The sequence below is a fragment of the Amphiura filiformis genome, chromosome 15, assembly GCF_039555335.1.
Source record: "Amphiura filiformis chromosome 15, Afil_fr2py, whole genome shotgun sequence".
NCBI lineage: Eukaryota > Metazoa > Echinodermata > Ophiuroidea > Amphilepidida > Amphiuridae > Amphiura > Amphiura filiformis.
The window spans coordinates 31007068-31034975 of record NC_092642.1 but is presented as its reverse complement, the minus strand read 5'-3'; the positions used below and the strand labels follow the sequence as shown (position 1 = coordinate 31034975).

At 36.6% G+C, this 27908-nt stretch overlaps 1 protein-coding gene and 1 pseudogene across 1 annotated transcript; one reads left to right on the top strand and one right to left on the bottom strand.

Moving 5' to 3' along the window:
- Nucleotides 1-499: 499 nt before the first annotated feature.
- LOC140170864 (arylsulfatase J-like) lies at nucleotides 500-27908 on the bottom strand (annotated as a pseudogene).
- On the top strand, nucleotides 13991-14991 carry LOC140171995 (uncharacterized). Its single transcript, XM_072195343.1, has 2 exons — nucleotides 13991-14459; nucleotides 14497-14991. The coding sequence occupies exons 1-2, from the start codon at nucleotides 13991-13993 to the stop codon at nucleotides 14895-14897; spliced, it is 870 nt and encodes a 289-aa protein (XP_072051444.1). The 3' UTR covers nucleotides 14898-14991.

Genomic DNA, 27908 nt, shown 5'->3' with positions numbered 1-27908 from the left:
GAAATTTTAAGTCTAAGGATAGTCTTATTTTAATCTTTTAGACTTGAAAATAAGTCTTTGAAGTATTAACATTTGCTCTTTGTAGATTAAACTTTAAATCTGAAAGTTTTATTTTTTAAATCCCGGTGGGACTGAAATGTATCAAACTTTGTAAAGACTTAGTTTAATCCTATATTGATTGGTCCCTAACTACAGTCTCTGAAAGTTTTGAAAGTAAGTCTATTGGATTTGAATTTAAATCCCTGTAATTTAGAGTGTACACAAGGCAATGTAACAGCAATCATTCTTACGAGTTTAAATAAATAAGTTTAACTTTTATTAAATAAACTGGAAAATAATCGGTGTCATGAACAACAAAATCAAATCTTGTTTACAAACAACGTTTTGCAGTGTTTAACACACGCTTTGCATGTATTATGATTATGAGTACATTTTGTAGTATTACGTCAACGTAAACTAAACAATAGTCTCTATTCATTAAATTGAAATATTTTATGATCTAATGAACCTGTAGTATATTATTAACTCCGGCATAGTTATACAGTTTATCCCACCACGGAATCCAAACACCCCCAAAGTCAGCTGGATTGACGTTCCTGTCTATACTCGGATATAGCGGTGGTACCATTGTTTCATAGTGGTATTTCAGACGATGAAGCATTTCTTTGACTACCATTGGGTTGCTATCGGACACATCAGTGGTTTCAGATTGGTCTGCTGTAATGTTGAATAGCCATAGATGTTTCTGGCTTAAGTGTGGGTCCTTTGATTCTATGCTAGTAAAATTGGATTCGGGTGGCGCTGTCCAACCTGTGTCGTCTCCTGTAAAGAATGAATTAGGGAGAATTGAGTGAACGAACAACAAGATAAGAGGAAACCCTTTATACATGATAAACTCAATATTACTAGTTTCATTTAAAAAACTAACCAAACCTCTGGTGAAAGATAATAATAGTTTTAAGAAGACAAGAAAAAAACCCAACTTATTGAAGGGTTCTCGCTCATCCCTAATAAAATAAATGACATTATCAGTCGAGTGTGGTTGTTTGACGAATTGTGTAATCCTAACGCTAAACTCTAACGCAAAACTACTGGCATACACTTAATTAAGGTGGCACGCAGGATCACTCAAAGTAGGAAATTTTAGACATTGTTTTGTATTGTATCTTTAAAAGTAATGATGATAAGTATATAAAAGTATACATTTTCAGAAAGGAAATGATGGAAAATGATGGAAAAAGGAAAGGAATCCAACTAGCACGGCAGATTTCTACAAAAATTGAGAAAAGTACCATACTTGATTTTCCATGCCAATTCTTTTCGGTCAGACACTCGCCCTCAAGGTCAAGAGGTCAGCATGTTTGTTGTCCGAAAGCTAGAAACCCTTCTTTACATTAACATATAACTTTCCTTTTACTAATAAAATGGGAACGGAATATAAATTTGCGACATCGTGCCCTGCACAATGGAAGTAGCTTGGTTTGAGATTGTTAGGTTAGGACGTGCTAAATTTATTTTGAAATAAAGTTTAATTGCAGTAATGAGCGATTTACTTTTGAATAATGAGGTGGACAGTCATTTTGGCGCGGTGAGAAACGGCACAACCATTACTACATAGTCCTTTTGAATTCAAAAAGGTCGTAAAAGACATTGTCGATGGACTATGTGAAAGATTAGGTGGAAATAGCTGGAAATGCATTTATGAAGGCCATAGCTCAAACTTTTTTATGCAGAACATAAGATGCAAAAGCGGTCATATAAATGCAGGTTCTTGTAAAAACTATTAATCAAATGTTTTAGTTCATGAAAGTCGTAAATGCCATTTACGCCCATGTACTGAAGTTGGCCCTGCAAAGCTGCAATTCAGTGCAAAAAGACATTATCTGCATGCACCCTGAATACATGCAGGCTACTTCAGTCTATTTTTGTTGGATTGTTAAACAGAAGCATCCACATTGTGTTTGCAAATTCAACGCAAAAGTACATGATACTAAATCAATTTATGTTGCACACAATCTGGGCGGTAATTTGTAAACTCGTCAATGTCGCAAAAGAATCCAGGGTATTTTGGCGAGGTCCCGTGCTTGCGTCCCACATAATGTTTATAAATGTAATACTAGTGTATGATAAGCACTGATCACTGATTGCAGTATTGTATTATTTCCTGATGGAACAGGTCCAAAACTTTGTTCCAGAAGTGTCAAATTGTTCAGAATATAAAATGATTAAGACAGACACTATGAGTCAAAATGGTCTCATGTTCACTGATATAGTTCAAAAACTCCCTTACAACTATAGCTCAAATTTAACCTTCTGGAATATGTGTTTCGGTTTACACAAAACAATCAGAGGTCGCTTAATGAACATACAATCATATTGGGGTTAATGAACTGTGTCGTGACAGATGATTCCTACCTGGGTTGCCTGTTATAAGTTTCCAGTTGCCTCTTCGTATTGCAGCTTGAATTGACGTGTCAAAGCCATTCTGCATGTCTTTCTTTAATCTCTTGTCATATTTTGGATCAAATATTATGTAAAAGTTCAGTTCGAGGTGAAGGATCTCCATTCCTTTGAAAAAACAAAACAAATGGGGTATAATCAAACTTCAACACCAACATCGACAACACACAGCGTCAACACCAAGTAAGTATTGTTTTTCACGGCAGTGAAATGATGCCACTTGCACCCAAATCTCATATTCACAGTTTATCCCTTACATATCCTGTGTCTTGAATAGCTATATAGCCCACCAACCTTGTGGTTAAAGAGACTAGGAAATAATTCCTAATATCTCATACCTTAGTTTGTATGCCTTTATCTAATCTTGCCCCACTGACAACTTACTATTTAGCCCTTGGCCGGGGAAGATGTAGGAATTTTTTAGCCTTTTAAAAACATGTTTGTAATTGGCTTATAGCCATCACATGCTGACAATACACATAACTGATTGGTTACCAGGTCATGGCCAGGCCTGATCACAAAATAAACATCATCTGTATAGAAAACTATGCAGCAGGCGATTTACTTCAGAAAATTACTACATTGCACAAAACTAAGTCCATTATCTATAGTTAATTGAATGTTTATTGACTCTGATAACCCATGTGTATAAACCTGTATAATATTGGTGTTCAGTTCATAAAAACAGGACCATGACCCTGACAAAAGCTAGCAAGAGCAAATGGCTGTGTAATCAGTGTTTACTTTAGTGATAAAGGCATCTTGCAATTTTCTTCGTATACTTATAAAAATTATAGCCAAATTTGTTTCCTGTATAGGTAGCTTAATAAAAAATTCCTTTAAAAAAGGAATAGGGCGCCCAATGTGAGCTTGGTCGTGATGTGGTGAATGTCATGGTGTTTAGATTTGGTATTATTATCTCTTGCAAACCCGGTGACACCTCATTATAGAAATCAGACCTGTCGATAGGTTGTAAGACGGGATAGCCTTTTCCGGGCACAAATAGCACCATATATAAAGAAAGTGTTGCTACTTTGCAACACAATAAAAACTTAAATGCAAAATGAGATCCTGTAGGTGGCTCCCGAGGGGGCTTAAAAAAACTAAATGCAAAATGAGGTTTTTAAAAAATATTGTTTTCCAGAGTCAAGACGCAGGTATCATTATTAAGCCTCATATATCACTTATTTATTGTCGAATAAGTGCAGAGTAGGTTAGATATGAATATTAAATGTTAGACCAAAGTAGCTCAACGTACATGTACTATACACCTGATCCGTGAACTTGTCTTTTTTAAAGACAAATTCTTGTTGGTATAGACGGTAAACGAACCAATAGAATTACGCCCTGCAGCGAATCACGTGGATTTGCAATATGCACCGTCAGGCGCTGCTGAGTTACAAATATAAGCTAAATTTATATTCCGTCGCTGAGCGATTGGTATTTGACCAATAAGGTAGCTTGCTTTTCCCGGCGTTCTTTCTCATTGGATAAAAACCAATCGCTATCGCTCAGTAGAATTCAGCTATGAGTTGTCTTTCAAAATCCTATTGTTGCACGTCGGACAATAAGCTTGTAGTGTCTCACTGTGTTTATAGAATTGAAAACTCAGTGACAATGAAGAGCACATTCCTAAAGCACATAATTCCATTGAGATAATTTGAGTACCCACCACTTCTGGTATTCATTCCTAGCTTTAATGTAAAAAAAGAGAAACAGTGAAACATGTATGGTGGTGTATAATACTATTGATGTTCGTTGAATGCATACATCTCGACCTTGGTAGAAAGCGAATATATCGTGTTATTGTTGATATCTGTAAAAACCTATTGTATGGCTTGCAGTTGGAGATATGTGTATATAAGAATATAGTAAGCTTCAGTCGTGGCCTTTAACTCTCAGCCGGGGCATTCATCTCAAAAACCAACAAAAAATGCGTAATTAATGTGCGCAGAACAACAACAACAACAACAACAACAACGAGTCCTTTAAGCCGATGAGTGGCTGAAGCGTATGCGTAGTAGGAATGAAATGTACGAATCTATCGTATTTTTTATACTAAGCGTGAGTCCTTCAGCCTCTCTCTTCATGATCAAACATGGCTGTAGAAGAACTAGTGGATTCATCCTACTATCATGGCAATTTCTGACACGAAGATATCGGGATAATGACGCTGTGCAACACCAACAACAGCGGCAGTAGGGCCTACTCGTACAACAACTATAACATCTTACCAATTCGCCGTCGAAGTGACGTCATAATCGGATTAACTACCATAGCAATAGATGAATACAATTTTTGAATAGATCGCCCTGCACTACAAGCAGATTGCATTAATCACCTATGTATAATTATCATCAAACATTGATTGAATACAATACCGCTCTTTTCAAAGATACTTACCTTACAGGTGCGAGTGATCAGCCTTTCTTTGAAATAATGGTTCAATGCATCGGTACCGCGTGAACGTTGTAGTGCAGGGCGATATAGTAAAAAATGTATTCATCTATTGCTATGGTAGTTAATCCGATTAACTACGTCACTTCGACCACGAATTGTCCAATAGTATTACTCAGAAATTAACATACTCGAATTAACATACTCGTATATAAACGAATCTTTGAGAGAAAGAAAAATGTCCGCTACGATAATCCTCCATGACACAAACAGCCGGATACAGTGTGTCTCGATAGAACGGTACCATCGGGAATTGTATATCTTTGGATTTTAATTCCTGAATAAATCTAGATTGACTATTAAATTTAATAACGATGACAGTTTATACGGTCCTCGCATTCAATAGAGTCAAAGAGCTACAGTAAGCCAAAAAATTAAGGTACCAGTTATGTTCACCCCCTGTATATCCTAAACAAAGACAGCTATGTCATAATTGGAACCAGCAGCCAATAGCCGCATCTTTTAGCTCGAATTTAAGACCTCATTTGTTGAAATTGTTTTTGAAATAAAAACTTGACGATCCAAAAACCCAGGGAAGATGCCAATTTAAAAGTTGCAGTTTGCTACATTGCATGCCTTATTGATTTGTACACAAAGCGTTCGCGAACAAGAGAACTAGCGCCGTGCAAAAAGTGCAACTTTTGATTTCGTTTCTTCATTAGGTTTTAGATAACCGTTTCCTTAATTCTCAACCGATTTCAACAAATGAGGTCTTAAATCAGAGCTAAAGAGTCCAGATAGTAGCTGTTTGTTTTAATTTTGACATACTTGGCTTTATTTAGGATATACAGGGGTGAACACGACTGGTACCTTAATTCTTTGGCTTACTGTATACTTGAGGGTATCAAATACTGGTGGGTATTCAGTGGTATTATACATAAATGAGTCATTATACACATTATTAATTTTTGTGACCCGTGGACTGGATTATTTTGTTCTTTTTCGTCGTGTTAACATACTCACACGCTAAATTTTCTGACTGTCGAGACAGCGCTTATTTACCGTGCCTGGTCTTAAATTTATTATGGCGCCATCAGCGATCGTTTTTTATTGTCAGAAATCTATCATTCGTCGTGTTATAGACTTAGGCTAGTTTTAAGTTCTGCCAGCCTGATAAAAGTATCATTCCTAGCTCTTGTTGCAAGCGATATTACTTACATGATAGTACTCCACACATTCAGACCATCTAGAGGTTTATTTCCATTTAATTTCCCTCCTGCTAAACTATGCAATATTGTAGGAAACCAGTCAGTTACATGTAGTAAAGCATTGCTTATAGTTCCTTTCATTTTCTTCGGTAGCAGTGGGCTGTTAACAAATCCAACACCTCGTATTGCGCCTTCCCATAAAGTCCCTTTTGATCCACGAAGTGGCCAGTTGTTTCCTACTCCGGTTGCCCCGCCATTATCTATATAAAACAATTACCGATAATATTCATCAATGTTTTCATATCATTTTGTTTTAGATCATAATATTGCATTATTATTTGCTTGACAAATCCAGAAATTTTACTCAGGACTTGAGCTTTCGCCATCTGGATTGATGGCTTCATCACAAGTGATTGATGTGTTCTGGTCCAATGCGTTTCCCGTTGACATTGTATGCACTCTCAACCCTCGAGCTGAAAGAGATTTTCACCAATATGTTATATACGTGATTAAGAAAAACAAGATGGTGATTATACTGTAGTATGTGAATTTCATGAAATCACATAGGAAGAGTCTTAGAGCAGAGGTTGTAGGCACATTAAGGTTAGCAACTATTTTAAACTGCATCTTGCGAAGGGTAGTGAGCTTTGGCAAAAAAATGCATTAATCATTTCATAGCGAGTGTGTAGAAGAATTCAAATATCACAAATATACTTTTGTAGGTCCTGTGGTTCTTGAACACCATCAATCTAACTAGCAGCATCAAGTTTACCTATGCAGAGGAAGATTGAAGGAAAATCCCATTCTTAGACATCATATCGTTATGAATTCGGCAGACGGCCGAATCCGGACTCGGCTTTTGGTAAATTCATTTTACGCATGCATCATTTTTTAATTAGAGAACAAGGGATCAAATGCTTTACCTTAAGAGGGCAGCATATCGATATTTTAACGGTTATCGTCGTTGACCGTACTGCGATGCACCGTTAGCTAACCCTGTATGCCGCCCTCTTTTGATTACTTATCATGCTGTTATCGTCTGATCTCCGTTAAAAAAATTGATATGCTGCCCTCTACTATGTACAATATTGATCCCTTGATCTCGAATTCAAAAGTAATGCATGCGTAAAATAAATTTACCAAAAGCCGAATCCGGATTCGGCCGTCTGCCGAATTCATAACGATATTATTGTGAACAAGGAAGGTGGATCTGTAAAGTTGTTAGTTTATCGTAAGAAGACGCATACGGAACAGTGCCTAAAATTCCAATCCCAATACCGCTTCACCCAAAGCTTGGTGTCATCAGACCACTGTAAATGGACAGAAAGAAAAAGAGTGAAGAAATTTATTAAAAAAAAGGAGGAGTGGAATCAGATCAGAAATGCTTTAACAGAATGTGGCGACCCCAAATGGGCGTTGGATAGAGAAAAACAACAGATCAAGGATAAACCTTAAAAACAAAAGAAATCTAAGAAAGCGGAAGATGTCCTATTAAGGGCATGGTGGTGATGATGTACATGGACTAGTAGAAAAGCTAAAGAGAATCTCTTAAGATTAGCAAGTATTTTAACTCTAACGTCCCAGTTGCTTTTTGGCGAGGGGGAAGGAAAGAAGGAGTAAAGAAAGAAAGAAAGAAGAAGAGAAAACTTTTTTTCTTGGGTGCGGTTTTGAACCATCGACCCTTCGGGTGCCACGCCCGTGCACTGGCCTACCTTGCCACGGGGGAGTAGCTTGCCCGGCCAAGCTTTCCGTCGCCATATGACTGTTCGCATGATGACGCAATAGCATCACGTGGGATACCTGCTTGTGCCTACGCTTTCTTAATTGAGGTTTTTTGACGTAGCTAGGGCTTGTGGCGTCCGGAGCAAGGATGTATAATGCCCCTCCCCTCGCACCCATTTTTTGCACAAACACCACTTTAATGAAATTAAATTTTGGTTACAGTGAAGTTGAATTTTGGTCTTAAATTCATCTTTCAAACATGTCAAATGACTATTTATGCTGAAATGCGCGCAAAGCGCTCAAAAATTGTGACTTTCACCGTGCCGAATTGATTGTGTTTATTCACCGTAATTTTGGCGCCCCTAAATGTGGCGCCCTAAACATGTTGCCCCCTTGCCCCCCCTAGTTACGCCACTGATTTTAAACGGTTGCGATTCATTTGGTTACAATGAAGTTGAATTTCGGTCTTAAATTCATCTTTCAAACATGTCAAATGACTATTTATGCTGAAATGCGCGCAAAGCGCTCACAATTGTGACCTTCACCGCTTGGAGCGGGTGCCGAATTGATTGTGTTTTATTCACCGTCATTTTGGCGCCCCTAAATGTGGCGGCCTAAGCACGTTGCCCCTTGCCCCCCCCTAGTTACGGCACTGATTTTAAACGGAATTCAAATATCATAGATATATTTTTTGGGTCCTGTGGTTCTTGAGTTATTCTGTAAAGAGGAGTGAAACAGCAACACTTTTGTAAAATGTACATAACTCATTAACAACAATAAATCAAGCAAGTTATCTTGTTATTTTTCAATAATATATTAATTTAGATAATGAAAATTGATTTTGTTTGGCTGCTTTGACCAATAATACCTCGCCTGCCCTTAAAAACACAAGATCCGGCCCACAGCGATGCGTAGAACCAATACTCTAGAAAGCATCGTTGTTCACCCAAAGGACAAGAAAAGACACTATGTAAACCAATGATGCGATAAATATACGTCGGTGAAACTAAAAGACGTTTTAGTGTCCAGTTAGAGGAATAGCAGAAAGACTCCGAAACTTTAACAGAGAGGTTTCACATCAGAACAACACAAGCCTGCAATCACAGGTTATATGGCACAGGAAAAAAAATCATGGCATCTCCTAGGAGGGGGCAAGCATTTAAGACTCTAGCGCCACATCACGAAGACTTATACAAATACGTAGGAAGGGAACCAAGCCAATTAACTCAAACGATGGCACATTTTCTTCTAATCATTGACGTATTATATAACCCTCTGCTGAACCACAGATCCTGGCTGAACACAACTTTAAACAACATTTATTTTCATTTTAGACTTTTTTATAGTCTATATTTTCTTCATTTCACCTTAATTTAGCAGTTGTCATGGTTGTGTGCAAATTCCTATTACTATTAGATACGTTGTAATAAAACATGATTTTAAACATTTGTATATTAATTTTCTCTGAGGGCTTGCAGCGAAATTGATATTTTATCTTCCTTGGTATGGGTTTGTGGCTAGCAGTCAGGTAATGATGATGATATGATGATGATGATGATGACGACGACGACGACGACGACGACGATGATGATGATGATGATAATGATGACGATGACGACGACGATGATGATGATGATGATGATGATGATGATGATGATGATGATGATGATGATGATGAACAAATCAAATCAAATCAAAGATGATAATGATGACGATGACGATGATGATGATGATTAATACACAAACGAAAAAGAGGAACAAACATGACTAGCATGTAATTCTATTTTTAACATGGAAAAATTTGACCTCTTATCTACTCGCAAACTGAGATTATGCATATCTTATCTCTTCAATAAACATTGTAAAAGTCGATTTGGCCTTGGCACGGGCCCTTGCTGTAAATATGTCACATTATAAATATGTCGGATTATAAAGACACAGTTTGTTGACCCTATAATGTTTGTGCACTTATAAATTGACCTCTGAGTGTATTGGGTATAAATGCATGTCCTTCTATAACAACAGGTTAACTTTCTTGTTGAATGGAGGCCTCGAGGTCACTGAACTGTGTATTTGGAGATGATGTATTTTTTGGGTCATAGCACACGTGTTAAGCAAAAACATATACTGTGACTGATACCATATAGAAACGTGCTCTTTGTTTAAACATTGCAAGTAACAAGAGTGGCAAACATTAATGTTTCATATTGCTTGCAATCCCCCCCAAGCAATGCTGGAGCCAATACTATACCAATTGTCCGTTCCTGTCTCAGTATCAAAACAACATTGAATGGTGGGTGCGGGAGGGGGGGTTAGAATGTCATACTAAATTAAATCCCTCATCACTGCCATCATCGTCGACTCTAATAATCATCTGACATCAGTTGTATTATCCATCATCATCATCATCATCATCATCATCATCATCATCATCATCATCGTCATCGTCATCATTATCATCATCATCGTCGTCGTCGTCGTCGTCGTCATCATCATCATATCATCATCATTACCTGACTACTAGCCACAAACCCATACCAAGGAAAATAAAATATCAATTTTGCTGCAAGCCCTCAGAGAAAAGTAATATACAAATGTTTAAAATCATGTTTTATTACAACGTATCTAATAGTAATAGGAATTTGCACACAACCATGACAACTGCTAAATTAAGGTGAAATGAAGAAAATATAGACTATAAAAAAGTCTAAAATGAAAATAAATGTTGTTTTTAGTAGTCGAAAATGCATCAAACCTTGTTGACCAGATCACATCAATCCCTGTTGATGAACAAGACATCAGCCAAGATGGCGAAAGCTCCAATTGTGAGTAAAACCTTTGGAGTTGTCAAAATATGTATAATTCTTAAATATACCGCATAATAATCTTCTTTTTCAACTGGTATATTAAGGAATGTGTACAATGTTAGCTCTTGAAACGGCTTAATCGGTTGTTTTTCCAATATAAACTTCTCAAATAAAGAAAGGCCGCACTTATGTAACCCGTTCTACACCAAAACCTGATCGAGTTATGACAATTTGATTAACAGATCGTGTGAAGAATCTTCTTATCTCCAATTTGATACCAAATTTGCTACCAAACACTCTAAATTAACAAAGATTGAGTATATGAAAGTTGGTGCATTTTCAAAAGTTGAAAATCAAAACGATGCACGCCGTCGAAATTGCTTAGCATGGCAATGTGGATAAGCTTGCTTGCCCACGATGGGCTCCTGTCGACTATCCCAAGTGCGCGCTTTATTCAATTGTTAATTTAAAACGCATGAATTTGTACAATGCTTTACTGCTGACCTCTACAGGTCGGCGTGGTCCGTTTTTAATTTGCATCTTTTAATCTTTGTGAATTTAGAGTGTTTGGTAGTAAATCTAGTAAATTGGAGCTAACAAGATTCTGCACACGACCTTATCAATCAAATTGTCATAACAAGATCAGGTTTTGGTGTAGGACGGGTTACATAAGTGCGGACTTTATTTATGTACAGTAGTAAAACGTTTTGAAAATCACTTACCTGTTGAGAAAAATATTACTGAATCTTTGTAAAGTCCAGTTTTCTTTAAAGTCCTAAATATCATGCCAATTGCTTCATCCAAACAAGCAATCATAGCGGCAAGAGTTCGTCTAGATTTGTCTTTTACGATGCCAGCAAACTTTTTCTTACATCGGCTTGGAGCCTGCAACGGACCATGTGGCGCTTGGAATGAAAGAAAGAGGAATAAAGGCTGTGGAATGTATGACAGAGATAAAAAACATCTTTTGTCAAAAATTTGATTTTACTGCATAATATTTAAGGTGCTTCAAAAGGTAGCTGTTCTCCACCTTTGAACTACCAAAAATCAATTTGCCTTCGGTACTTTTGGTTTGAAACGGGACACATATTGCCTCTACAGAAAGTACATACACAATTCCATTATTGACGGACATTTTTGGCAGCAAAGTGCTTGAAAATTGCGTAGAAATATTTAACTCACCGTAAGAATATAACAAATTTACATAATTACACAGAATATATATAGTTACAGAACCGCCACTGCCGGATATTCGTACATACGTAAATTAGAGTAAAATATTTTTATAGTGTACGGCTCCCCAAATCATGCGTATGTACCGCGTTTATTTTCATGCAATAGACCATTATTGGCACTTTCCTGCCGACGATGAGGTGAATATCGATATCACGTCCTTCATTAGTTATTTTATTTATCACGTGATACCCTACTTGACTTTGCTTACCATTATTTTATAATTCGTAACATCGGCGTGATTTCGTTGTTCACCCCATCAACGACAGGAAAGTACTAATGATAGAAATGGTCTACATGGTCTTCAGAAATACACCAAAAAACCTGTATATACACTAGGCCAAAAAAGAAACTTTTTTCACAAGGTCATATCTTAAAATCCTGTCCATCAAAATTAACCAAAATTACTCACAGAATTACATCAATACTCTATTCTAAACACGTTCCAATCTGTGAGAATCGTTGAACAGATTATAATTTACAAAACGGTGCTGCTTTCTGTTTTTCACGCAGTTTCTTTAAGAAACTGGTCTTGTTCCTCACTATTCCACTTACTCTTTGGGAATTATCATCTGTGCAAGGACCTTGTCCGCATTCTCACAAATTTCTTGTGCTGTGTGCCAATTTTTGGACTGTGAATTTTGCTGTTGTGTCAGTTTGACAACTGCTTAGTTACTGGCATGTGTTTAGAATAGAGTATTGAATTTTGGTTCATTTCGATGGACAGGATTTGAAGATATGACCTTGTGGAAAATTGTAAGTTTCTTTTTTTGGCTTAGTGTATATTGCTGCGTGCTTTCAAACCCAGGCAAATAAACACCTCCTTTAATTACACAAACTTACCGTGCTTTGGTTATGGTTCCTTATTATGTTTTGTGCCTTCTGTGCAACAATATGTGTAGAATATTTGCCACGATATTGCGGTGCTACATGTATGTGTTTGCCACTATCTTTGTGGAAATCATACGCATCTGGCATCTTTTTAAAGGGTCGTATATGCTGATAATGGTCTTGTGAACCTAAATAAAAGCCTGCAAATATCGAACAAAATATTTATTTATTAAAGCAAGAATAGTACGTAAAATCTTTGATGTTATCTTAACGTTTAATAAAAGCACATACAAGGAAGCATTATATCGAACCCAATGTTAATTAAAGTATAGATTATTTCATTTGAATTCATAAAGTACTACCCTTTATCCAACCCTTTCTGCATCAATATAAATAGCCTACTTCCAACCACAATCGGACCTTCAGGGTTCAACCATCTCTAAGTTCCACAAACTGATTATACTTCCATCACGTCTTTACTGTATCACGCATTCCAACACCTCAATGACAGTCATAGCTGGGTCCCCGTCGGCTCCATCTCACCTAAAATGTGAAATGATGCGGCGTTGGAGGGTAATTTAAACTGCATTCTATCACCCGTGTTACACGTAGACAAAAGAATGATGACAGTTTACAACACAAAAGAATCTGACATCGAATTTTAAGCGGCTTTAATCCACTCAATTGGGCAGTCACAACACCAGTTTGGTGCTGCGGGGACCCAGTAATGGCCGACCGAATCCTGACCATGACTTGGCTCGTTGGATTCAACTATAAAAAGGAAACAGCAAGAGTTTACTAAGGGAATCATTCATGTTTCACCGTTGTTCATCACTGATTAACAACGATGCGTCCGCGCCGTGTACTTGGTTTATTTTGCCCCAAAATATTTTTTATGCCCCCCTGTTTGCCCTCCCACTTTTGAGGCAAAAGCCCTCAAATCACAAATTTCCACTTTTTACGGCAATTTTATACAAAATTAGTTGATTTTTACTTCCCCCCCCCCCCAAAAAAAAATCCTGGTGACGCCACTGTTGACTACAACAATGTACGCGATAAATGTGCAATGTACGCGATAAATGAAAATATTATATAGTTCTACATGTACATTGTTTGTATTGAATTGGAAGGCCATTATTATCAATACGTGAAAATGCGAACTGTGCGTACTGATCATGTTCATACTATTTACCAATCGGTATGTAAATATACTCGCATTTCACGGTCTGGAACTTGAACAGCATTGAATACTGCTTTATCTGATCTGGTTTACTCATCAGGATTTACTCCCGGTTTTACTCAATAAATCTAGCCTAATCCGTAGTGAAGATAATGTCGATGGACATGGCGTCAAGTCATAGCAATGATCCAGGACCAGTGCTGACGAAGGTATTCATTTGGTGTGTACCTCGTACTCTGGGAACTGTCCTTACCAAGTGCCTAAGTTACGTAGATGGAATACAAATATTTAACGAACCTTGTGTTAGCGCTTTTAAATATGGCCCTGAAGGTAAAACGCCAATTGCGAATCTAAACAAGTTCATGACCAATGCGTCTGCACTGAACCAACAAGTGAAATTTGAACACGCCTTTGATGATAACAAGTGTACCTATAGATGGATACGCGAACAACTGGAGGCTGATTACCCTGAAAAGAAAGTGCTATTGGTCAGAGACCAGGCATTTTGTCTGGATGCAAAGTACGACACCATTCCACCTGGATTTCGACACGTATTCCTAATTCGACATCCTTACAAAAGTCCTCTCGTGGAAGCGCGTAGTCACCAAACACCTCAACATGGATAACGATACTACAACATGGAATGAACTAATGAAAGCAATGGATCGACCAAACTGTGGTTACGAAATGCAGTTTAAACTTCTCAAATATGTTCAAGAACTGTGTGATCCCAAACCCGTAATCATAGACGCTGATGACCTTCAAAGTGACCCATCTTCAATATTCTGTCAGGCTGTTGGAATACCGTATAGTGATAGTCTACTAGAATGGCCGGGGGATCTCAGCATCATGAAAACATGGAAAGGCTCCCGTATTCTATTTCAAGGGAGTCTGTTGAAGACTGAAGGTGGATACTTTGAAAATGCCATGAAAAGCAGTAGGTTTCTTCCATTGACTGCGTTACCCAAACGTAGTGAATTGTCGCAAGATCTTCAGGATGCTGCCGATTACGCTATGCCCTTCTATGAAAAAAATTACCAAATGCGTCTTAACGTGTAACTTTGAAGATTTGACTGTTGGTTTAAATTAGATTAAAGAGATAGAAGAGAAAGAAGAAGGCATGATAAACCTGCTATGGAAATGGCACTTTGTAATTTTCATTAACTTGACTCAATTTGACTTTAAGTGCCCTTAGTGCTTAAAAGCACTAAGGGCACTTAAAGTATAACTGGAGTCAAGGTGACTCTAAAAGGAGAGTCCAGCCACTCTGCGACTCTATGTCTAAAATGGCTCCATATTGGGAGTCATCTGACTCCCTTGAAGAGTCACAAATTTCTTGACTCCGCGGAAGAGTCACCGTTGATGACTCTACGCAGGAGTCATTTGACTATTCCAGAGTCTGACTCTCTCGAAGAGTCATACATTTCTTGACTCCGTCGACGACTCTGAATGTAGAGTCAATTGACTCCACGGGTAGAGTCAACTGACTATCTTGTGACAGTCAGGTGACTTCTTTTGAGAGTCAGTGCTAGTTTACTCCACTTTCAGAGTCACTTGACACCATTCTGGCTATAGTTTGAAAATAGCTAATGACAAAAAGTGGTTAGCCGTCTTTTATTTTTTAACTATCACCTCTGAGACAGAAATCAAAGTCATTTCATACAGATGGTTCCTAAGTATATTTTCGTGATCTCAAAGACTATCAGACACAACAGTAAAAAATTGGATGTACTCCTTACTGAAAGAAATTACACTCATCTAATTTTACAAGGTTAATAAATAAGTGTGATAAATTCCCGGATCAATTTCTTTCAGTAGTATACAAGCTACAAAATCGCGGAATATTTCGTGATATGGTTTAATCGCTTACTAAAGTTCTTCCTATTCGGATGTGCGACACAGAAACAGGCCAAGATATATAATACTAAAAGGCACATTCTTAGGAATGGTCCCTGGACTTTTATATTATTCATTGCCAAAAATACACAAAGAAAGGGCTAATTTATTGTAATTGTTGTCACCTTTGTAACTGTTTAATTGATGATTACGATCGGTCGGTCAGAATACAGAAGGCTGTTGATTGACTACCAAAGTGCAATGTACACGATAATTGAAAATATTTACCAAATCAAAGGTTAAATTGATTAGGCACAATTTATATAGTTCCATATACGAACATTGAATTGGAAAGACATTATTATCAATACATGAAAATGCGTTCTCATCTGGGCGTACAGTGCATACTGTTTACAAATCGGCATGTAAATATATTCGCATTTCACGGTCTGGAATTTGAACAAAATTGAATACTGCTCTATCTGAGATACCTGATCTGGTTTACTCATCAGGCTTTACTCCGGGTTTTACTCAATAAATCTAGCCTAATCCGTAGTGAAGATAATGTCGATGGACATGGCGTCAAGTCATAGCAATGATCCAGGACCAGTGCTGACGAAGGTATTCATTTGGTGTGTACCTCGTACTCTGGGAACTGTCCTTACTAAGTGCCTGAGTTACGTAGATGGAATACAAATATTTAACGAACCTTGTGTTAGTGCTTTTAAATATGGCCCTGAAGGTAAAACGCCAATTGCGAATCAAACAAAGTTCGTGACCAGTGCGTTAGCACTGAACCAACATGTGATATTTGAACACGCCTTTGATGATAGCAAGTGTACCTATGGATGGATACGCGAACAACTGGAGGCTGATTACCCTGAAAAGAAAGTGTTATTGGTCAGAGACCATGCAGTTTTCTTAGATGCAAAGTACGACACCATTCCACCTGGATTTCGACACGTATTCCTGATTCGACATCCTTACAAAGTGTTCCCCTCGTGGAAGGGTTTAGTCACCAAACAGCTGTACATGGATAACGATACTACAAATTGGAATGAACTTATGAAATCGATGGATCGAACAAACTGTGCGTACGAAATGCAGTTTAAACTTCTCAAGTATGTTCAAGAACATTTTGATCCCAACCCTGTCATCATAGATGCCGATGACCTTCAGAGTAACACATCTTCAATATTGAGTCAATTCTGTCACGCCGTTGGAATACCATATAGTGGCAGTCTACTAGAATTGCCGGGGGATCTCAGCATCATGAAAACATGGAAAGGCTCCCGTATTCAATTGCAAGGGAGTTTGTTGGAGAAAGAAGGTGGATACTTTGAAAATGCCATGAAAAGCAGTAGGTTTCTTCCATTGACTGCATTACCCAAACGTAGTGAATTGTCGCAAGATCTTCAAGATGCTGCCGACTACGCTATGCCTTTCTATGAAAAAATGTACCAAATGCGTCTTAACCTGTAACTTTAAAGATATTACTGTTGGTTTAAATTAGATTAACAGTATACTTCGGTTATATATAAATGCGCTTTTATAAATGCGCAAGTGACCACCTCCGCGCTGCCATAACAGTTTGTAGATAGTAAGTCTCGAAGTGACCTTCTACATAGCGGGTGGTCTTATTTGAATACAAAGGCGGAACAACATGAGACTGGTGTGCAGCAAAATTGTCCATTTTGTTCAACTTTGTGATTATATTGTAAACGTTTCCGTCGTTGAATATTTTTTCCGTCATCAAATACTTTCAAAATGATGTTTTTGATAACATATTACAATTTCGGAATTGCAAAATGTGTAATAATTTTGCAATTCAATTAATACTTAAATTTGATGATATTTATCTACAGAGTTCCTATCCCCTTCTGTATAGTAGTCAATGCATGAGGATTTGGTCACGCTTGCTGGTCTTGGTATGTCGTGCCCATGGGTCACGTACGCATTTATAAAAGCGCATTTATAGATACCGAAGTACACTGATTAAAGAGCTTGGAAATGACAAGGATACAAAAAATACCGAATAGTTATAAGTTACATTTACAGCGACTGTTTATTAAATACAAGCATTGTGACGTGAGTGTAACACCCCCCATTAGAGGCCGTGATCGTAAACCTGTCTATCTATTCAAAATCTTTTCTTGTGACAGAGAGAGGTCAATAGTTAGCCAGTATTGACGATTCTGTACGTACGAAATGAACACGTGGGCAACACAGAAAATACACAAAATGTGTCCTTTTTACAATAATATAAAAGACATTAAAGAGATTGCGATTTCCAAATGCCGTGAACGTGCATACGTTGATCTATTCAAAACCACTCCCCTATATCAAAGCGAGGTCGCGTGTTTAGCCAGTTTTGAAGATTTTCCACGAGCGAAATCAACGTGGTTACAACGTTGAAAATGCACAATTTTTTTCCATTTCAAAATATGTTAAATACAGTCAAGGATACTGAACATACAACAGAATGTCAAACTATTATTATGATCCTTTTTGTTTGTAAGAAATCATATTATTGTAAAGATATGTGATGTTCATATGTACAGACTGCCCATTGAAAAGTGTGTGATAATTCGCGAATAAAAAATGACATTGTGATTTCACATTTTAGATACCAACGTCGTATAAAACGCACGTGTTTCGTAGAAATATGCTGATTTTACGCAATGTCGAAGTTCATGCAACGCGCCTAATTTTCAGCACGAAAAAGTAAAGTCATGATATATGGATGTACAGGGTGTATCAAAATGAATGGTACCGGGCTATGTGACATTTTCAAAAATATATCAAAAATATAAAATTCCTAATTAATATAGCTTTTGTACTATAAATAGAAAGGGGCATATGTTATCTAATTGATTTCATAAATAATAAAGATCGGCCAATGGTCGATCGCAAAATCGAACTAATTTGTTTCTATTACTAGGGATGCCCACTGTCCATACAGTTTCCACTAGAACGATTTTTCATTTACTGTGTGCGTGCACTCACACACGTATTGTCTATGGAGAAACTGATCAATACAAGAAATCCCAGGCCTGTTAAATGGCGTACATACTTGTTTTTGATCCAAATGTAGGCCTATATCAGGGTGTTTCAAGAAATTCCTGATTCCACCGGAAAACATTAACCAAACTTTTTCCTGATTGGTCAGTAAATAGAGAGGACCTTCCTCCATGCAGAGATCAACTTTTTTTAATGAAAAATTTAATGAGATGAGAACTACAACAGGTTGAAGTGACACCATTCCGTGCATCAGGTGTTCAAACGCATTTATTTCCGAATTTGGAGTGAATCAGACAAGCAAACTTACATAGTCATAAAATGTAACTATTTTTGAAGACAAAATGTACAGGATGTTAAGAAATTTAAGAATGTTTAAGCCTACCGCGGCCCATCTCAAATCATGCACTTCTCACTACCATGTCCATTTCATATGCTATCCATCATGGCTTCCATGCACACACAGTGTATTGCTCAATGTATTAAAGATAAGCTTTGAGTTGGAGCAAATTTCTCAAAATTGGTAGTGATTAATATTACCAAACTTATGCCATGATGAAATATAATAATTTTTGAAGATAAAATGTGCTGACCGTAAAAGATTGAACAATGTTTAAGACTACCGCCATTCATTAGAAATAATGCACTTATTGTTCATCTCCTCTATGGAGATATTTTCCATGGCGGCCATCTATGATCATGCTTGCGGTTTCACCAAACAAACCATGGGTTTTGAGGTCTTATATTTTTGGTTGTATGTCAACAAAATCAATTAAATTTTCAGGATGATCTTATTTTCATGTTGTTATAAGCAAATATAATGTTCCAGATAACGCTAGTTAATAAATACATTAAGAAAAAGTACCTTAAAATTGCACTTTCTGTTAGTAATCCTTTTTGGACTTTAACTTTTAACATGTTCTAGCAGCCCTATATAAAACCGTAACACTCAAAAGGCCATATCTCTGGAATGAAACGTCCGATTAAGATTATTTAAACGCCAAAATGTTTCTATCATCAATTCCCAGCTAATAAGTTAGGTCTGAATCAATTTAAAAGTACTTCAATTTTTAGTGGACATGCCTACTATTACCTTACCTAGAAATGTATCGAATCCTCTGTAAGTTGGTAAACATTCCTTTTTATAGAATCCAAGATGCCATTTTCCTATCATATGAGTAGCATAGCCGTTTTCCTTTAACTTCTCGGCTATCGTTCCTTCATCTAATGCAAGACAGTGAGGTCGAGTCGGTCCAATAGTGCTGTGTTGCAGACCTGTATGTATCTGGGAATATGTATACATAAATTCTAAAAAAACTCGCTAAACTGTACAGCTCTAGGAGAGAGATTAAACTTGTAATTGTGTGGACGAGATATGTAATTGTGTGTAATTGTAATGACTAAATCTATGCCGCTAAGTTTATCATTGCATAATGTCACCCAAAAAGACCACGTAAATAATGTGATAAATTAATAATAAAAAAACCAGCATTTTTTCTTATCACAAAGTGTAATATCACGACAGCTTTTTGAGAACTTATGCTTGTGATAGGTTCCTTAAAGAAACTACCATTTAAAGTACTCAATTTAAACCCTTGAATTAGAATGTTAAACTACTTTTTTTGCAATCATTTAAAGAATCAGATAGCAACGTTTGCCAGTACTTTTATGGGACATGAGAGCACATCAGACATATCGAATTGCTTTCTGAATACAAAGAATGTCCTTCTGACATCAAATAATTTAGATTTGTTTTTAATTCGCGATATAATACAAATGGCAAATTATTAAAATGTGATATTTTTTATATTTTGATAAACTTCATAAATTATATTTAAAGTGTATATAGCTGGGATGAAAATATACATTATTTCCCCAAAAGTTACTGGGGGAGTGCATTAGGCGCATCAACATCGCAGTACAAGTGCATTATTTTGTACAATTTCACTCGCAACAAGTAATACGCATTTATTAACCTATTTTTATACACGAGAAAAAATCTTGATAAAAAGGACTGGAACAAAATTGGCCCATGTAGAAGAAACTCAAAAAAGTGTCCCGCTAGTTATACACAATTAAAACAATATTCGCACGTTTGCTCTGATTAGTTTTCGCTATCTAAGAGTGTATGAAGCGACGTTATACTTTTCGTCTATTATAATCCGAACAAACATAAGACACTGTGTTTATTTCAAAAGAAACAAATTTCTTAATATGTCCAGGCATAAGGAAACAGGAAATCACTGACAGGATAAACCGATTAACCAAGGAGATAACTGAAGGAAATGTAATCATATTAATTAAGTGCTTAAAATATTACTAGTATTTTAGTCTTCATTATCAATCTAATAATCCAACCCCCCCAATGTCAAAAAAGAAATATACGCCATTGAAAGAAATGCTTTCGCCATGCGTAAGGTTTTCGTAAATTTAAGGTGCATAATACATCCGTCTGTGGTGTACTCTCTAAATGTACACCGAGTGGAAAGAGTGGAAAAAAAGAGTAAGAGATTATTGAAAATGAGGACAACCTCTTTTTGAGTGGACAAATTTTACTCTAAAAGGATTGAAAAAAGTAGTCTGTATACTCTCAAAAGAGGGAATATTGCCTAAAGAAAATGTACTTTTTTCATTTTAAAAACGTGTTTTCCTTCGTTCAACTTCTTGAAAGAGTGGAAATTCACTCTTTTACATTTAGAGAGTATAATGGTGTTGCATTTATACATTTGATTAACTTTCTTATTTTAAGAATCGCATCATCATATCCTCAGTTCTGTATCATAGGCCTCATAGGAAACGTTACAAGATGGACTGAAAACCTTATGGGATCATTCAAACTTGACAGCTTTGACGTTGATAGGAGAACTAACCTATTTTATCTACGCTGATTGTACAGTGTCTGATCTTTTGACCCTCACGGCTTTCCGTAACGACCTCATCACTAAACCCTTAAAATCGTCAAGTATTTTTCAGTACGCTTAAATTTATATTACTGATTATCTTTCTGCTACTGACTTTTGCAGAAATCTGATAATAGTGCGGGTTAACTTAAACCGGTTAAGAATAATACTACGGTACACGTCGCGTCACGTTAATTAACTGACGTCACTTACATAATTGTATATTTATATGAGCCTTGACTACAATCTACGAACAAATTCCTTGGAACGCTTGGTACACTCTGTCGAAATTCCGTGCAGAATTTCATATGATCATAGAAATGACGTATATTTTGCCTGGGAACAAGCATGACATCTACAACAATGATTTACCCTTCCCTTCTCCCCATCAATCAATGTTGGAACACATTGGGAAACCGCTGAAGACATTGGCATTTCCCAACATTGAACGGGGGAGAGGGGTGAGAGTTTTTTGTTATTTACACGCAAGCGTTCCAAGACTTTTTTCGTTGATTGTAGACTATAAATAAATTCCATATTACACTGGAGCATCGGGACTGTCAGCATAGCAACGACAGAGAGCGCAGTACAAACAAATGAAACCCAGTGAAACCTTTGGAAATCTTGCTTATTGGAAAAAAATAGGGTTTTTACACTCAGAATCTGAAAATCCATAAATGAAATTTTTGAGGTGTTAATTCACTTCAAAAATATACAACAAACGAACAATCAACCTTGAACGTTGTCTGAAATAGACGGAATTATTTATCTCTTCTCATTATTGATCTCTTCCTAATTGAATTGCATAGCTGGAGTCATGCCAGTGAGCCCGTGAATTGAAATATTTTTCTTATCCAAAAATAAAGGTTACTCCAAATGATTCCGGAACAGGAGTGGTCAGTAAGGCCCCATGTAACAGAGGAAATTGTCAAAATTGAATGAAGTTATTCAAAGTTTCACAACATTGCTTTACATTTCTCAAAATTTCATTAAGTTACTCAAAATGAAAATGTTCAAAGATTTTTTTTTCAAATTTTTTTCAAAAGTTGCCGAAAAAACGATCAAAAGTTTTCAAAATTACTCCCTGTGTACAGCTGCGTAAATTTAGCGCGGATTGCGCTAACATGGTTAAGTTGTCCAAAATCGTTCAAAGCGGTCAGGCAATATGCTATGCAGCTTTGGGCCACTTTACATAATATTAATGTTATTAATGTTGTGAAATATCAGCCGTTTTGGGACAACATTTGGTCAACTTTAGGCAATGTTTCCTGTGACATGTTCGAGCAGACCCAACAAATGCCGCGTGCACATACAGGGTGTCCCAGAAAAAAACACCAGGTGAATGTATTTGGACATAAGTCGAGTAAGGCCCCGTATCCATAGGCTGTACCATTGTGGCGTGTGCCACACAGACAACGAACCTAAGCAAAACAAAGGTTCGTTGTCTGTGTGGCAGGTCACATGGGAACAAGTGAATACGGAACAAGGGCACACGCCACCAAGGGAACAGCCTATGGATAAGGGGCGTATGGATAAGGCCCCGTATCCATAGGCTGTTCCCTTGTGGCGCGTGCCCTTGTTCCGTGTTCACTTGTTCCCATGCGACCTGCCACACAGACAACGAACCTTTGTTTTGCTTAGTGGCCGTATCCATAGGTTGTCTGTGTGGCAGGTTTTTGGTTCAGGTAAAAACGTTTTAATAACATTGAACATTTATATAAAGGTCATGAAATCATTTTAAAACGTTTTGTATGAAAACACACTACAACAATATTTTTAAAATGTTTTCGAAATGTCATTGTAAACTATTTTTGCAAACATTTTTGGCCAAATATTTTGTCAACACTTAAATAACATTATGTTAAAATATTTGCACCCAGCAAACACAGAAATGTTCTCAAAATGTTTTTTTACAAAACGTTTTAATAACATTTAAATGTCGGGTTATATAAAGGTCGTGAAAACATTTTAAAAACGTTATTGTAAATATTTTTTCAACCCCAAAATAACATTCTGTTTAGAATAGTTTGTACCAAGTTTTCAAAAATACCCTTTATATAACCTGACATTTAATTGTTTTCTGTAAAACATTTATGTATATATGCTGTGCAGTAAATTACCAACAAATGTTTTTTATATATTATATTATGGTATAAAACATACCATTAATGTACACTCTATATAACCCGACATTTAAACGTTTTCTGACAACCTTTTATAATGCTCGGTACTTGTAAATATCTTTTTTTCGTTAATGTTGATACACTTATGGCAAGTTATTGCATAAAGTATTCCAGCTGGCTAAAACGTTTTCTCATGCACATTATAGGTACTACTGACCAATTAGGTGTTTATTTTTGCATTTTTTCTCAAAAATTATAGCACATTGGTGACAGGTAAGACATGTATATTATAGGGCAAAGACTACAACTACTGTACTGAAAATTCAGCAACTCAAAGCAAGTAGTTATTGATTTATTGATCAAATATTGGTTTTCCCTCATTTTTGACTGTAATTCCACTACTGTTGTCTGTGCTGAAATAAAATTTCCAGTGCAGTAGTTGTAGTCCTTGCCCCTATAAAATGCATATCTTACTTGTCCCCAATGCGCTATAATTTTTGAGAAAAATGCAAAAATAGGCACAAAATTGGGCAGGGGTGTAGTACCCCCTTAATGTGTTTGGAATATTTCCAAAAAATGGTAATACAATATTTAAAGCTTTTAAAGCTTCAATATAATGTTGCATGGTATCAAAAATCACACGTAAAGCTGTAAGTACTTGATCATTGTCATTCTTGGCTCAAATGTTCTTTGGAAAGTTTAAATATAACACATTTCAGCTGACATTTGCATAACGTACAGAAACAAAGCTGGGAAGTTTCCAATTGCTGAAATCAAAGTTTTCTCGGATAAACTGCTGTTCATCTTTAGTGAAAGCATAGAACATAACACCGTCGGATTATAAAATAGATAATGAGGACTAATTTTAATGAGATATACAAACTTTAGGAAGGGGTGAGTGAGTATGAATAAAGCGCCTGTTGATCAAACTTGGAATGATCTGCATTGATGCGTGCATTATGATATCGTTTATGTCTTCGCAACCAGTCAACCGAATCAAATAAAATGTGCGTATTATGATGCACGATAAAATGTTTCCCCATCCTTTTCTTCCGTTATATTTACTGGTGTACCAGGAATATGGGACTTTTTTTTTCATGTGTGTACCAAGCGGGAGCAGTGCAAATGCGGCATAAGGATCTTTTTCTGGGGATGCAAGCGGGGGGGGTCCTAAAATGTAATTTTTGCCACAAATAGGAAAATTCTTGCCTAAAATTTAGTGATTTGAGCCCATCATAGGTCTTCTGGCTATTCTTGCCCAAAATAGTGGATCTTATGGGTTTTTTTTGCACCTTCATTTCGCCATGTTCCGCTCCAAAATTAACATTATTTTAGTCATAGTGGCAATATTCATGTTTATAAGTCCCGGTAAGGACAATTGTGGAGCAAAGTTTCCAGGATATGTGGTGCGAGCGAGTCAAGGTAGATAATATTGCAATAATTTTAATTATGCACATGGCCCCTGCCACCCCTGGAAATTTTGCCAGTACGCCACTGGCGTCCTAATATACATTGTACTTATCCTTACCGTATATCTTCCTGTCAGAAGTGAAGCCCTCGTTGGCGAACAGCTCTGCTGTACATAATAGTTGTTTAGAATTACCCCCTTGCGAGCAATTTTATCGATATTTGGTGTCTTCACAGCCGACCCTTGTAGCTTACCGTTATAACCTACATCGTTGAACCCCAAATCGTCAACCAAAATAAATATTATGTGAGGTTTTGGTGTTGACACGGGCGTTGACAAGCTTATATCAATAGGTATACGAGATTCTGATCCCGTTAATTCAAACCAATTGAATATGATGAATAATTTGAAGAAACCAAGATGTAGAAAACAAGCCATGGCCTAATCTGTGCATAAAACCCAATAAAAAGCAAAATAGAAATGTTATAAATTTTGCTATTAGCTACTAATGGAATGGCTTGTGTGACTGTTTCCAGGTTTATCATTCGAGTGCTTTTTAAGCGGGATTAAAATAGTGTTTGTATAATGTCTTATTCCCTGGCGATTTTGATTTGATATGGGAAATGACCAATGACATGGGACTCAATGACATGACTATCAAATGTTTAAACGATCAAACAAATTAAGCGCATTGTCAATATTGGAAAAAACGAGTTTCAAATTTCACATAATAACCACTTACTTGTGCACATATGAAACTCTCTAAAATAAACATGTTGTTTTGAAATATTATATTATATGTATTATCATTATTATTGTTTTATATATTTGAATGGTTCTAAAAACGATATACTATTAACAATTTTTCTCAAAGATAACTTACTAATTTCTCAAATAAAGACCGATTTAACACTATTATGCTATCATTAAAAAGCCGAGACTAAAAGTTTCAGCTTGACAAGCCGGCCGCTTTGAATAAACTTGTTAGACATCGCGGTGGGAATGCAGGAAACTGCATGATCTGCGACCCTTGGTTAAATATAATTGTATTTGGCATGTGCAATATCTCTTATATCATCATTTTATTGAAAATGAAAAAAATAAAAAAATGTAAAAACAGGTGTCGGGTAACAGTGTCTTCTTAACATCTGGCAGCGACATACATTAAAGGTTATTAAACTTTCCCATCCTTGCCATTGTACCCACAGCATTGTACCATATTGCTCTAATGTTAAAAATAAATTTGTTTGAGACATTTAAATGCTACAACTGGCATCCAAGGCAGAAGGTTAATTGGTCAAGAATGCGGAATTCGGAACTGCACGATTCATAGATCAAATTATATGAAAGTTGTTACTTTGCACAAATTAAGGGTTAATGACTGCGTATCAGTTGGTTTGAGGATATCGCGAAAATCTAAACATTTTGCTTTTGGAACCAAAGTCCAAGCAAAATGTTTAGATTTTTCACAATAGGTCTACCCGAAAAATAACTGATGCAAAGTCATTAACCTCACTTTTCAATTTGTTTTAATTCCATCTGTATAATAGTATCATATTGTTATTTTAAAAAACAAAATGCGATTTTAACTTTACCCTTCATTTTCTCTTTTAAAAATCGAATAGCCAACAGCGCTTAATCATGCGATGTACAAATACGATAGTTGCGTGATATGTAGCCTATCATTATAATCAAAAATTCCAGTTAAAACGATAAAATATTCCCCAATAGCGCACATGCGCTACTTTGCATTTGGGTAAATGTCACATACAAAATAATAGAGATTGAGAATTCCAACAAAAATTAAGGGTCCGTGGTCCGTGCCCTTATTTGCTGAGAGGGAATTTTAATAAAAACTTGCACAGAGCTCCCTGGCCACATGGGGTCATACGCGCGTGCCTACATCGTGCCTAATTTTCTTTGCATGTTTGCACTCACCCCTCCGGCCGATGTTTACGACAAGGGGTGCAAAAGGAAACAGTATAAGATTCGTATACTATTTCGAATCCTCTTTTCAAAACGAATAACTCTTATTGATATAAAATTGGTGAAAATAATTAATATTGAAATCTTACCTTATATTGTTAGGCATGCGAAGATAGTCTGTAATAACATGTGCATATCAGGGTAGATTTTGGAATCCATCTGTTTGATCCTGTTATAGATCATATCCACATCTTCATATCATGTGAATTACTATGTGAATGAAATTGAGTATCTCTCCACAAAACCACGTGTAGGCTTGCAAGTCATATGGTAAACACTGTAGATATGGTCAAAATGGGTCAAATTGATGACATAATCGTTGTCAATCACATCCTTCTCCAATGACCTGATGACAGTTTAAACACACTTTGTCTAAACATATGGTTCAATTTGACTTCCCATCACAGATACTGTGCTTCCATCGAAGATTACGCATGTTATGGAATCGCCAGGGTATATTATCCATGTTATCAGAGCCAAAACTAAAATAATACCTCCATTGCCTTAATTGTGCAGAAATAAAATGCGCTGGAAAAAGGAATAATAAAGCAGGAAAAATAGCAACAATAACAAGAAAAGTATATTTATCACGAAGCTACGAAATTCGGAAAAAATGTTTTGCGTAGAGCACGGGTTAAAGTTTCTCCACGAAAATCTTGGCCTCTCTATAGTCTATGCTGTCAGTCAGCATATATTCATAGACTGTTACATATAGGTATTGGTTACCAGTATGCATTGACTATAATATTATAAATACGTATTTTTAAATACGCACGTGACCACCTCCGTGCTGCCATAA

Coding starts and splice junctions, on each gene's coding strand:
- LOC140171995 (XM_072195343.1), top strand. CDS start 13,991: ATGTCGATGGACATGGCGTCAAGTCATAGCAATGATCCAGGACCAGTG. Junction 14,460..14,496: donor TCACCAAACACCTCAACATG/GATAACGATACT, acceptor AACTAATGAAAG/CAATGGATCGACCAAACTGT.